At 44.2% G+C, this 12,672-nt stretch overlaps 1 protein-coding gene and 1 long non-coding RNA gene across 3 annotated transcripts in view; both read left to right on the top strand.

Moving 5' to 3' along the window:
- pdlim7 (PDZ and LIM domain 7) overlaps positions 1-12,672 on the top strand; it is a 40,052-nt gene that overhangs the window by 4,583 nt on the left and 22,797 nt on the right. For both annotated transcript variants that reach the window (XM_062524111.1, XM_062524112.1), the window contains exon 3: positions 6,307-6,458. In XM_062524111.1, coding sequence (XP_062380095.1) covers positions 6,307-6,458 — 152 coding nt within the window. The remainder of the gene's footprint in view (positions 1-6,306; positions 6,459-12,672) is intronic.
- Positions 10,865-12,305, top strand: LOC134068472 (uncharacterized). Its single transcript, XR_009936712.1, has 3 exons — positions 10,865-11,333; positions 11,551-11,686; positions 11,892-12,305. It is a non-coding gene; the product is annotated as an uncharacterized LOC134068472 (long non-coding RNA).

Raw genomic sequence — 12,672 nt, 5'->3', positions numbered from 1 at the left:
TAAATTCAACAGCTATTGACATAACCCACAAAAATCCTTGTAATATCAAAAATCACTTCAGCCTCACCCTCTATGAATTAGTCACCGTAAACAGTTTCGACTGTACTAGGTAGTTGCCTGCAGGAGAGCTTTGCCTGGCCTTAGGCGGGTTGTCTTTGACAGAAGAGACATTTTAATCATACAGGTTCGCGATGAAATGCGCTCACCTGTAAGTCTGACCTTATGTGTGCTTGACGAGTCATCTGAAAGAGTCCTGGTTCAACACCTGTGTTAAGCACAAACACCGACTTGTCAGCGCAGGCTTTATCCGTGACCTCATTTTGTTGTCCACAGAGTCTTATGCAATGAACACTGGCTGACTTTGATGAAAGTTGTAAAAGACAAGACAGAACATGTAGTTTTATCTGTGATACATATGAAACTACTCCAATAGCAAGGTTATAAAAAATGGAAAGGAATCATCCTGCTGAGGGAAAAATAAATCCGTAATAATGTGCTCTATCTAAGTTCACCTGCATTGAAGGAAGTGATTACATCTGAGATCACACGTCTCTAATGTTCTTTAGTTTTAGAACCGGAGTGAAAACTGTACAGTGTCCTGGACATTCCCATGTGCTCTGGCCTGTTTTCTCTTGGACTTTATAACCTGAGGCACATTTTTGTACCATGACAAAGGAACATCCTTAATAAAAAAAAGTAATGTCTGTTATGCAGCTCTGATATAGCAGGGCTTTGCCCTGAATCTTTAGAGCAGTGTTTTTATTAACAGGACTAGCCAGCTTAGATTTCATTGCTATTGATTGGAATTTCATGAGTGAATTGTGGTTCCTCTCTTAAAAAGTCAATGTTTTAAAAAGTCATTTGCACAGGCGCTCTAAGGAAGTGCAGATATCAGGCAGGTGTTAAGTGCACCTCTGGGAGATGACGTCTGTGCCAGACCATAATCACGGTTCAGTTCCCGTGGAAACGTGGTGATTAGTCAGCTGCATGTTAGGATGTGATTCACGCAGTACGACTGCCGGTAACACCCTCTTGATGTGGCCTTTCACCTCCATACCAGGAGCACGGTCAGACAATGATGTCATTGATGATCAGGTTTCCCGCAGCAGACGTCGGAGAAGGCTGAGATGAACTCATCCCTTTTCTTCTCTGTCTGTCTGTCTTTTTGTCTGTCCGACTGTCTGTCCGTCTTCGTCTGTCACCTTCCTGGAAGACACAAAATTCAGTGCAGGGAAGGAGAGGAAGAGCAATGAACCGCAAAGTTTATGTGAATGCATTTGTGAAGAGTGGGGACGTCCTCCAACTCCAGATATGTGTGAATGATTGATTTGATTTATGATATGAATGACGGCTCTCTTGTTGCCTTGATCCACAGGCTCCCAATAAAGCTGGCTATTAGCAGCAGCGCTAGCTGTAAATAATCCATTGGGTTGTTAAAAAAAAGCCCTGCGGTCATCTGGTGTTGATAATGTAAGGTGCGCAAATGGCTTAAAGTGTCAGCCAGCGCATTTGTCCTCAGACTTTCCCTGTGTGTGCTTCCTCAACTTCCTGTTCGGGCCACAGAATTCCGTGTTCCCTCAGCATTCCTGGGATTTTTGACACTGCTGCCCCACTTCTGGCTCCAGCAAAAAGCTCCCTTTGTCTGGCCTGCCATATCTTCCAGCATGTTCGCCACCCATCATTTCTCCCAGCAGATGTCGACCGACCGCCTCGACTCTCAAAGGAATACTTTCCCTCGGCGAAAATGGCCGCAAATGATGACCCAGCTCGAGTTCACGGAACCAGACGGCACAATCTCAAAGAGCCGTAAAAGCTGCCCTTTATGATTAAATGTGAGGGCATGGTCGTGTTGGCAAACGTTTTCTGTTTTTTTTTTCAGTGCGTGTGCGTCTGCTGATGGAAATACATCTGTTTTCTGTTCATGCGAGCATGCCATAGACGTTAGCATCGAACACACGATGAGGGAATTACAGATGATGTCATCTCTTGAGGTGCGGGTCTTTTATTTGCAGCAGTCCCGTGCTTCAGATATGTTCTATCTGCTTGAGATCTGCGGTGTCCAAAGCTCTTGTTTGTCTGAGACCGAGATTAAGACCAGCACCCTGTGGGCGCTGCCTTATTACCACACTGTTGGGCCCGAGTGAGCAAACACTGACAAGGCATGATGGGATTGGGCCAAATTATTTGTGACACATCTCTTGTTAGAGGAATTTAATTGTGGCTGATGATGAAATTTCAGGCGTCATTGATTTTTCTCCCCCCGCTTTTTACTTTCGGTCTGGAAAATTAAAGATTTCAGTTTTCAGTTGTTTGATTTGCCGCAGGAATTGGAATTTTTGCCCCTCAACCCCCCAACACAGTTGGTCTCAGACAGAAACATGCTTTATTTGTTTGTCCAGCTTTAGTTGTTTCTGTTGTCCCCCCCCCATGTTGGAAGGCTGTGAGGCTGGATTTAAAAACAGGGGGTGGAGGGCCTGGTACTGCACGACTCTGGAGAAAGACTCCTCGACTCCCCCCGTCCCAACTCGGCCTTTTCCCAGCGAGAGATATTTATGGCCCTACTTGTATCAGCTGACGTGATGTCAGGGAGTCTCTGTGTCTTCCAGGCCCCAAAAGGCAATGGGGAGAGTAAAAGTGAAATGTGGCAAGGTTTTAAGAGCTGGTACAGGGGTGGTCCTGCTAACTGATTTCCTGTCATGCCAAGACTGCAATGCGAATGCAGAGCCCGATATAATGAGACCGATTGTGAATGAACGATTCAGACAGAAAAGATCAAAACAGATGTTGTTTACTCATACAGATGGATGAAATAAATTCATATTTCGGCGGACGGTTGATTTGCTCTCCCGCAGCATCGAGACAAACCTCCCACACTAATGGAGTGTTTGTTGCGTAATTATTGTTCCCGTGCACCAAGTTTCGGGTACACGTGACCGGGCTCTTGGGGCGGCTGGTGTGTCGTATTAAATGGCTCCCCGCTCCAAATGACTGCTGCCTGCCTGGCTCCGAGTGCTCTCTCGCTCTCCGCGCTCGCTCTGATGGCGTGTGCAGGTGCACGGCTCCCTCGCCGTCATTTTCAGTATTGACAAACTGCATGGAGGTGTAGTGTTCCCATCCCCTCCCCCCCCCAGCCCCCCTCGCTCGTCCCCGGCCCAAAGTCCTTAGCACAGCACTTGGCGGCAGGCGGCTCAAGCAGCGGGACAGCTGGGGGCTGAACCTGAGCCAGGCACACAGGTGGCAGTGTCCATCATCGCGCCTCCAGACGCAACCCGCACCACCTTCCATCGCCCCACCCGCCCGCCGCCCTCCAAACACTCTCTCAACCTCCATCTTTCATCTCCGGACAGTCTTTCACCACGCTTCCAATTGCGCTCTCTCTCCCTCCCCCTCTCTCTCTCTCTCTCTCTCTCTCCCTCTCTCCCTTTCTCTCTGTCCATATCTCCCTCTCTCTCACACTCTCTACCTGTCTTTTGCCTCTCTATCTCTCTTCCACACACTCACTCTCTCTGTCTTTCGTCTCTATATCTCTCTCTCTCGCACACATACTCTCTCGCTCGTTCTCTCTCACGCATTCTCTCTCTCCCTCTCCCTCTTTAGCACACTCTCCTGGCTCTCCCTCTCTCTCTCCCTCCCTCACCTCCATTCATGCAGTCTATTTAGCTCTCTGTCCTTGTGTGTCCTATCTCTTGCTGGTGTGCGCCTGTGTAATTTCGTACCCGTTGGATTTCTTATTCGCTCTGTTGCTTGGCCATATAGATTGAGGTGTAGAGCTTCTCTCTCTCTCTCTCTGCCTCGGGCCCCTTGCCAGTCCTCCCTAAACTGAAACATGCCCTGCAAGCTGAAAGACCTCCATGACACTTCAGAGGCCAAACTTTTGCTAGCAGGAGCAGCATGTAGTTAGTTTAGTTAGTGTGTGTCTGCTATGTTATGTGCTCTTTCGCTTGCTTAAAACAAAAAGCATCACATTCTTTTTCAGTGTTCTTTATGTCATGGAATGAGCTACAAAATAATGTTGTTGTTGTTTTTGCATTTTTAAATATGGGTTGTGATGGGAGTGACCGCTCGTTGTACCAAAGGGCATGTAGTTGTGTGTGTTTGATCCTCTGGGCCTGGAGGTCAGGAAGGTGCAGGAAATTGGACTGAGCTCTCCTGGTCTGAAGCGAGCGCATGAACTCTGGGCACTGCAGATGTTTGCCTCGGCTCCGTCTTAAAATAGCCACCGAGAGGTACAGGGATAGGCTGACATGTGGTCTGAGTTTCAGCCCAAGCACGTAATGTGATTACATTTTCATTGTTTTTGTGCAGGTTTTTTTTGTGGTGAAACGTTGCTTGCACTGTGCTCCGAATGTTTTTTTTTGTTGTTGTTTAATTTGGGTTGCTATTACGTTGAATGTTTGGGTTGATATAATCAATCTCATAATGGAAAAGGTTGTCAAATAAACAGCACATACAAATAACAAACGAATGTACCTCTACCATGCAAGGCCCCTGTAGAAAAAAGAATACTAACAGAAATAACTAGAAAAAGGCCACACTAACAGAGTAGGTTCAGGAATGTAGTGTTTAATTTCCATCCTCAAATAGTGTAAGCTATAGTCTCACATTGCAATATAATATATCACAGATGAAAAAAACAAACAAACAAACAACTGTTTGTAGTTGAGTAAAGATGGGAGAATCGTGTTTGCCACGGGTACTGTGGTCTGTGGCGGCAGGGTTATCTGAAGTGTATTCTTTGCACCCTGGTTATCTGAGACTTTGTCACAAGTCTTCAGTTTCGCCTCAGCTGCAGGCACAAGCTGACTAAGCCCTTACTAAACCTGTTCCCATCCCGTGGTGCAATTATGCTTATTGCTATAACGCTTCTTCTTCAAGGCAGTCGGTAGGTACAGTTGAAGGGGCCAATCACAGATGCCTTCATGTTCATCGAGCATGACATGGTGTTAAATCATCCCATCGCATAACTTTCCACTCACCACAGCTGATCGCGTCATGCAGAGTTTTGGAATAACTCGTCTGCATATAGAGCTTCTTTATGAAGCTATGTGTATCACGTGTGGACCACGTGTGAGGACTTTATGGAAGCACTCACAGACAAAGATGCAGCGAGTTGGAAAAGCTTGTTTTGTGTGGAATCACTCAAGTGCAAATAGTGATGGGGGAACATGTTTTTTTCTCCCCCTCTCTCTAGAGAAGGACAATGCATTCAAAGGTACAATATGTCTGTTTTATAGCAGCCCTGTCTCTTTGTTTGGGGAGTGCAAGCGTACTGTGTTTTCATGGAAACATAAAATATAGAATGCCTGCACTCTACAGACAGGAACCAAGGTTATGCTTCTTCCGAAGTAAAATTGTTTGAATTTGTTCCGTGCCCTTCTGCAGCCTCTTGTTGTGAGCTATTTCTGTACGTATTTGAAGTGGATGGTCCTTTTGGATCAAAGTAGACGTTGGCGCTGTGAACAAGAGGACGGGGTTATCTTGCCTTTGGGTCCATGCGGTTTGAGTGCTTTCATACCCGTGCACTGTGTGAAGTCAGCTTGAACCCCCAACTTCTTATAAAACAACGACCTCCACTGGAGTCCAAGTCAGAAACGCTGAAAGTGTAATATGTCTCAAGGAGGAACAAATGATTGTACCTTGAGTTTAAGGAATTTACTTTCAACTATGAATGCTTCTAACATACACTTGACAGGAAAATGGGCAGTGTGCTGTGCAGAGAGACATTTTGAGGCTAGTTTCACCCAGACCCCAAGTGGGCACGCAAACTCTCACTGAACTGCCAGGCACGATGGCCTAGATTTCAGGCAGGAGTGAGTGCACGGGAGGGGGCTTGCTGGAATGAGTGTTGTGTGGAGTATGGGTCCCTCCTGACCAGTTCACAAGGTAGCGTTAGCAACGGCCAGGCCAGTAGCTGTGCTCTCTCTCTAACACACACAGCAAAAGCAGCAAAGTACCAGGTGTAGTGTCTTCTAGAAGGAAAATAATACATTTACAATCTGTTTAGATGTCACAGTGATCTACTCATGTTTGAGAAATGCAGCAGCAAAGTTCTCATGAGACGTGAGTGACAATTAGTGTCTGCCCCACTATAATGTGTGACTATATTATCATCCATGATTCTTTTTTTTTTTTTACATTCTTTTTATTTCTGTTCAGTTTGGGCATTACAACTTGAACATCATCCATGATTTCTTGTAGGTTGTGTCTTTATTAGAAGTTACTTTTGGTGAAAGGTGCAGTGACATGTCAAATTGTACTATAATTGAAACAAGAGTCGTGACCTTTCCCCTTTGCCCTCTCTTCCAGCTGACCCCTGGAGGCAAGGCCGCCCAGGCCGGAGTGGGTGTAGGCGACCTTGTGGTGTCCATTGCTGACTCCAACGCTGAGGAGATGACCCACGTGGAGGCACAGAACATGATCAGAGCAGCCACGGACTCTCTCACCCTCACCCTCCACAGGTAGACAGCAGACACACACACACACACACACACACACACACACACACACTCACACCCCCATTAATATTCCAATGCAGCCTACAGTATGAGTAATGTTGGTAAGAACATTCATGTCACAGGCATCACATGGTCCAGACCATAGATATCTAGAGTTTCAGACAGTGTTCCAGCTTAGGGCCCGTAAATGCAAAGTTTGTGGTTGCAGGGGTGCTCTCCGCGGACAGGAATGCGGGCCAAGTGAGTAATGACTTGTCGCATTGTTTTGGTGTCATTCCGGCATTGTCAACAGACAATAGTCCATTATGAAAGAATGTTCCCCCCCGAGTCACCAATCTCGCCACATACCGTAGGATGGTCTGCTCTGAAAGAAAACACACCATGCATTTTTAAAATGGCAGCCAGGCAAATATGTCTCCGGGATGTGTCGACCAGTCTGCTAAATGTTTTTTTTTTTTCAATCTGAAAGAGCTCAAAACACTCCACAAATCTTGCCATGCATCCCCCCCCCCTCCCCCCTTCCCGCCAAGTGGTAGCACTCTGCTATGCGAGACTCCTTTGTAAACCATTGGGAGCAATTTGGGGTTCATCGACCTGCTGAAGGGTACTGCAGCAGGCGGCCAGGCGGAGCCGGACTCACACGGTGAACCCGCCGGTCCCCCGGCGTCCGCTCGGCCTCTCAGACCACAGCTGGCTACGCCTCGCGCCAGATCGGGGCTAATGAGGACGAGAAGGCTGCGCTTGGACTTATACGAGGCCTACTGGTCATCAGTGAAGAGGTTTTTTTTCTGTCTTTCTCTCTGTTTTTTTTTTTTTCTCAGATGGTCGGAGACTTTATGCACTATGGAGAGTAATGAGAATGGGATTCATTTTTTTGGCTTATGCTATGACTACTCATCAGAGAACAGTTTTTTTTTCTTTCTTTTTTCTTTTCTTTCTTTTTTTTTTCTCTTCAGATGGCCGGAGACTTTATTTACACACAACGGAGAGTTACGAGAATGAGATTCAGTGCTTTGGTTTATATGACTACTGGTCAACAGTGAAGTGTTTTGTTTTTGTTTTCTTCAGATGGCTGGACACTTGAGCCACTGTACCCACTGCTGTGTTCTACACTGTGAAGTGCTCCAATATTGTTAGACCATAATGCAGCGTCTACTGTTGACAGGAATTGACTGATTCCTGCTCAAAGAGATTCTTTGCATTTCCCCCGAAACAACCAAGAAGCTGCAGTCCACCATGTGCCACTGTGATATCCAATTTGAGCTCCAATTTGCTGAACGCAATTTATCTTAATTTAAAGCCAGTTTGGCATGAAATCTAATTGACAAAGATATTTCAGTTTTCCCCCCAAAACCGTTGCTTGTGTGCAGGGGTATGGCTGGCTTGCCGCTGATGTTAGTATGGATTGCCAAAACATTTGAAGTAGTTCTGGAACAGTTTTTTTTTTTTAATTATTATAAGGGGGCGTCCTGGGATTTTAACTTTTCAGCACATCACCTCTCATTTAAGTGATCTCATCCTTTAGTAATGGACTGAGAGGGCAGCTCTCCTTCTCTCTTTCTTTCCTCTCTCTCTCTCCCTCTCTTTGTTCCTCTCTCTCTCACTTGGTTTACTAAAAGCCCCTACTGTACTACTTCTAGTGTCTTAATATTTCTACTTCCTCCTCTACTGTCATCTTTCATTTCCAAAAACTCCACTACCTTTCTCTCTAGCCCATCTCCCCCTCTCCTCTCCTCTCCTCCATCTCTGCCTGTCTTCCTGTCTTCTCCTTTCTTTGCTCCTGGGCTGCAAATCTCCAGGCCCGCCAGCATCCCTACAGGGGGAATGTTGTGCAGATAAGCTGGAGATGGGGGGGCTTACAGCGCGGCCAAACACTCCTCTCTGGCTCGATCCAATGGTGAGGTGCATTCCTGCTGGGCCCAGGGATGAGTAACTGGGATTGCTGACTTTTCAGCTTTTTACATGACTCGGGGGCGTGTGTGTGTGTGTGTGTGTGTGTGTGTAGGCTGAGAGAAGAAGACCTCTAAATAAGGAATGTGTATATGCGTGTGTGATGTTTAGCCTCTCCTTTCCAGGTTTGGGCCTCAAGCCACAGTTGGACAAAATATGTGTGTGTGTGTGTGTGTGTGTGTGTGTTTTGTGGTTTGAGGAGATGAGTATGGGAGCGGACAAGCCCTGGTACACCATGACAGGCTCTTCCTCATCGTCATCGTGTAGCTCTCAGTTTCTCTGTCAGTAAACAGCACTGCTGATATCAACACGGCCTGTCTGAGAGGCACTGGAAAGGGGCCCGCCACAGTCATGACTGTGGTTAGCTCACATTTTGGAGAGAGGGAGAGATGGAGGGAGAGAGAGGGAAAGATGGAGGGATGGAGGGAGGGAGGGATGGAGGGAGTGATGGAGGGAGGGAGAGTGAGAGATAGAGGGAGAGAGGGAGGGAGGGAGGGAGAGAGAGAGGGAGTGAAGGAGAGAGAGGGAGATACAGAGGGAAGTTGCCTACACTCTATAAATTAATGAGGAGGCTAACCCTCAAGTACACGTAAACTTTTCTGGTCAGGCCATGATAAAAATCTCCTCTAGCTTGACTTTGAAAAAGGAGGAAGACTTTTTGAAATGTTGAAAGTAGGGACTTTTACTGGAAGTTCTTCTGCGGTTGTATTGATGGAGCCGTGAGTGTTTTCCTGCCTCTGCGCTATTCTTCGCTCTCTCTGTGATGAAGTGCTGTTAGCTTTTGTGTTGCCCGCATATGTCAACAATGAGCCGGTGAAAAGGACACACTACACTGTAAAAAATGGCTGTGAAATTCACAGTTATTTACAGGAAATTTCACAGTAGCACTACTGTATATGCTTTTTACAGTAGAATGTTGTAAAATTTACAGTAACGCCCTTACAATTACAGTAGTCCAAGTGTTACTGTAGACATTACAGTAGTCAAAGCACTACTGTAAAACAAACACAGTATAGCCACTATAGTACTGTAAATAGTAAAGTAAACTACTGTATTTTTTCTTTTCAACAATTGGCCAGTAAGTTACTGTAAATACTACTGAAATCACAGTATTTAATTGGTTTTCATTTTACAGTGAATGCATAAAATACTGTAAATGGAAATGCGGTACCTTTACTGTAAAAAGTATTCACAGTAACTTGCTGGCAACAATTGGGCAGTAAGTTACTGTAAAACTACTGAAATCACAGTATTTAATTGCTTTTCATTTCACAGTGAATACATAAAATACTGTAAATGGAAATGCGGTACCTCTACTGTAAACTACAATTACAGTAGTAAGTGTTACCGTAGAAATTACAGTAGTCAAAACACTACTGTAAACAAATCACAATATAGCCACTAGCCTAGGCTACTGTAAATAGTTAAGTAAACTAGCCTACTGTGTTTTCCCTTTTTTAATCTTATCTTTCTTTTAACTCATAATATCATACCAGAGGCTTTGATCACACCAGCTCACACCATTGAGCAGGCTGCTTATCGCCTCTTGATAAGCGCATGCGCACACGCAGTAATTCCCATCCCCCACCCCTGACTTTTCAACTCCAGCCAGAGTGACTTCACTTCAACCGTCACTTTTCAATCATGAATCTGACTGCAATCTTCAACTCTGTACAAACATCATATTCAAGGTAAGAATTACAGTACTTTTGTATGCCAATTGAAAACGGGAATTTATCAGAACTGTATTGTTTTCACAATGAAATGTTAACTAAAGCCATGTCATGTTAGAATCAGCATAGCACATATCGATAGCTAGAACTAGCGAGCTAACGTCGCTAGCGTTAGCGATGTTAGCTGTTAATGTTAACTTTTCCAGTAACTAACTTAACCATCATGTGGGATTTGTCGAATGATAGTCAATATCATATCTAGCAATAATTCAGTCTGATATGTCGTTATGAATGTAGAGTTTTAGGTTGAATGAAATATCAGACGCAAGTAGCTTAGCTTAAAGTGGCTGTTACCATGCAGGCTGAAGGCTGAAGTTAGCTAGCAGACAGACACAGGTGAAAGTTGTTAACGTTAGCAGCTAGTTAGTAACATTACTTTGCGAACTCCATGGGGCATGGGTAGTTAACATTAAACTTAATATGTGTAGTGTTGATGCATAATATGTAGTGTTGCTATAACTGGAAAGAGGACCAGTAGAACAAATTAATGAAGTAGGCTGATGTGTAAGTTATCTCACCCCTAATTTAGGAACTGTAGTTTTGCATAGTCATGCTCATAGATCCGTCATATAGTGGATGGGAAAGGGGAGCATTTGGGGAATTTCAATTACCAGAAATATCATGCCGATAAGTAAAGGGATCTTTAGTTTGTGAAGGGTAGTGTGTGGCTAAATGGTATTCATTTTATAGCCTTTATTTGCCCAGTGTTTGGTGACTTACATTGAGGCATGTGTTTATTTAAGATGCATGTGAGTGTAGTAGTGCTTCAGTGATGGTCTTTTCATGTTCTGTGTGTTTTGCAATGTATTAATTAATGTAAGCCTCTTTCTGTTCCCTCTGTTAGTAGGTGGTGTGAGGACTGCTGCCCTGAGAATGCTGTGTCAGAGACACTTAGACTGTGTGCATTTTGGAATGTTCCAAATGTGTGTCACTTCCATAAGGAAGAAGTTCCAAGCCTGCAAGTGAGTTCACTCACCAAATAGAGACACACGCATATAGCATTTAATATGTGTGCATGTACTGTATTTGTGTCTGTAACTGTTTAGTTTATCCCCTCCTTTCATGTGTCTGTTATGACTTTGTGGGCTCAACTGTCAACAACTGTCCAGGGCGAAGTCGGTCTACCCTGATGGCACTACCTGATGGCACTACCCTGATGATGTCTGTTAGCCATGGCTGCTGCCCTCAACATGGTGTAAGTGTTTGTGTTTTATTTATGTTCATAAATAAACTGATATCAAGAAGTAACATAGATGGTGACAAGGGTGGCAAGGGTGCCTCATGGCAAGGTAATTATCATTTCTATTTCTACATCTGATTGCCTTGCTTATTTTTTAAAGCTATGATTTGTTTTGTATGGCAATTGCTGTTTATTAACAAATTATATGGCAATTGCTGTTTATTCTTTTTAGGAGCCATCCAGAAGTCCCAGCCTGGAGCCAGAGGCTGCTATTGCAAGTGAGATGGGAGATGGCCTACAGTATGTTAGGCATCAGAAAAGTGGTGTACGCATGAAGGCAGAGTTGCCGCAGGCAATTATGAGATTAGGTATGATATCACATAGACATACTTCTGTTCAGAAGTGTAGGGTCACTTCGAAATGTCCCCTTAAAAAAAAAAAAACACTGGACATATCAAAGTGAACTAGTGTGGGTTTGCTTTTATTTGTCACACAACCGGAGTAGTTTGCATTAATTACTGTATATTCATGAACGGGGTCAATTGTAATGTATGCTTTCTTTTTCTTTTTCAGACACTTGACATTTACTGCGAAAGGTACCATCAGAGCACCTCTCCCTACCCTGCAGGATACCTATACCAGAAGAGTACAACAACGGCCCAAAAGTATTTCAAAAGACATTTCACGCTCTGACCACGGACTGTTAAACCACTGAGGTCAAGCAGACGTCTCTGTTCCCACGTGGCAGACTGAGGGAACACCCACAAAACAGACTGGGGATGAGTTTCTTTACTCCGCATCCTGTACACACACAACTCCCATACTACATTACATAGACTTGCCAGTTGCCATACTGCACTTACACACACTGCGCTTTTAACCCCCTTATCTGTGTCAAATCAGATAAGGTTGTGGTTGTGTTCAAACCATGTCTACTGTTGTCTGTCAACATCCACTTCAGTCATACATTTGAAATGTCTTAAATAAATAACATAAGTTAAAATTGTTTTATTGTCTGCAGTTAACTGAAATATTCTATTATTGATTGCTAATGTAAGTTCAATTGAATTCACAGTATTTAACTGACCTAGCTTCTACAGGGAAACAACCAATACTGTAAATACAACTAAAAAAAAAAAAAAAATCTTAATTTAAAATCAATTGTTTTTCACTTTACAGCGAGTACATAAAATACTGTAAATGAAAATGCGGGACCTTTACTGTAAAAAGTATTCACAGTAACTTACTGGCAACAATTGGCCAGTAAGTTACCGTAAATGGAAATACAGTCGCAGTACTGTAAATGGAAATACAGCACCTTTACTGTAAAAGGGTTTCACAGTAACTTACTGGC

The sequence above is a fragment of the Sardina pilchardus genome, chromosome 21, assembly GCF_963854185.1.
Source record: "Sardina pilchardus chromosome 21, fSarPil1.1, whole genome shotgun sequence".
Taxonomy (NCBI): domain Eukaryota; kingdom Metazoa; phylum Chordata; class Actinopteri; order Clupeiformes; family Clupeidae; genus Sardina; species Sardina pilchardus.
The sequence above is the reverse complement of the archived record's forward strand: the minus strand, read 5'-3'. Positions and strand labels throughout refer to the sequence as shown.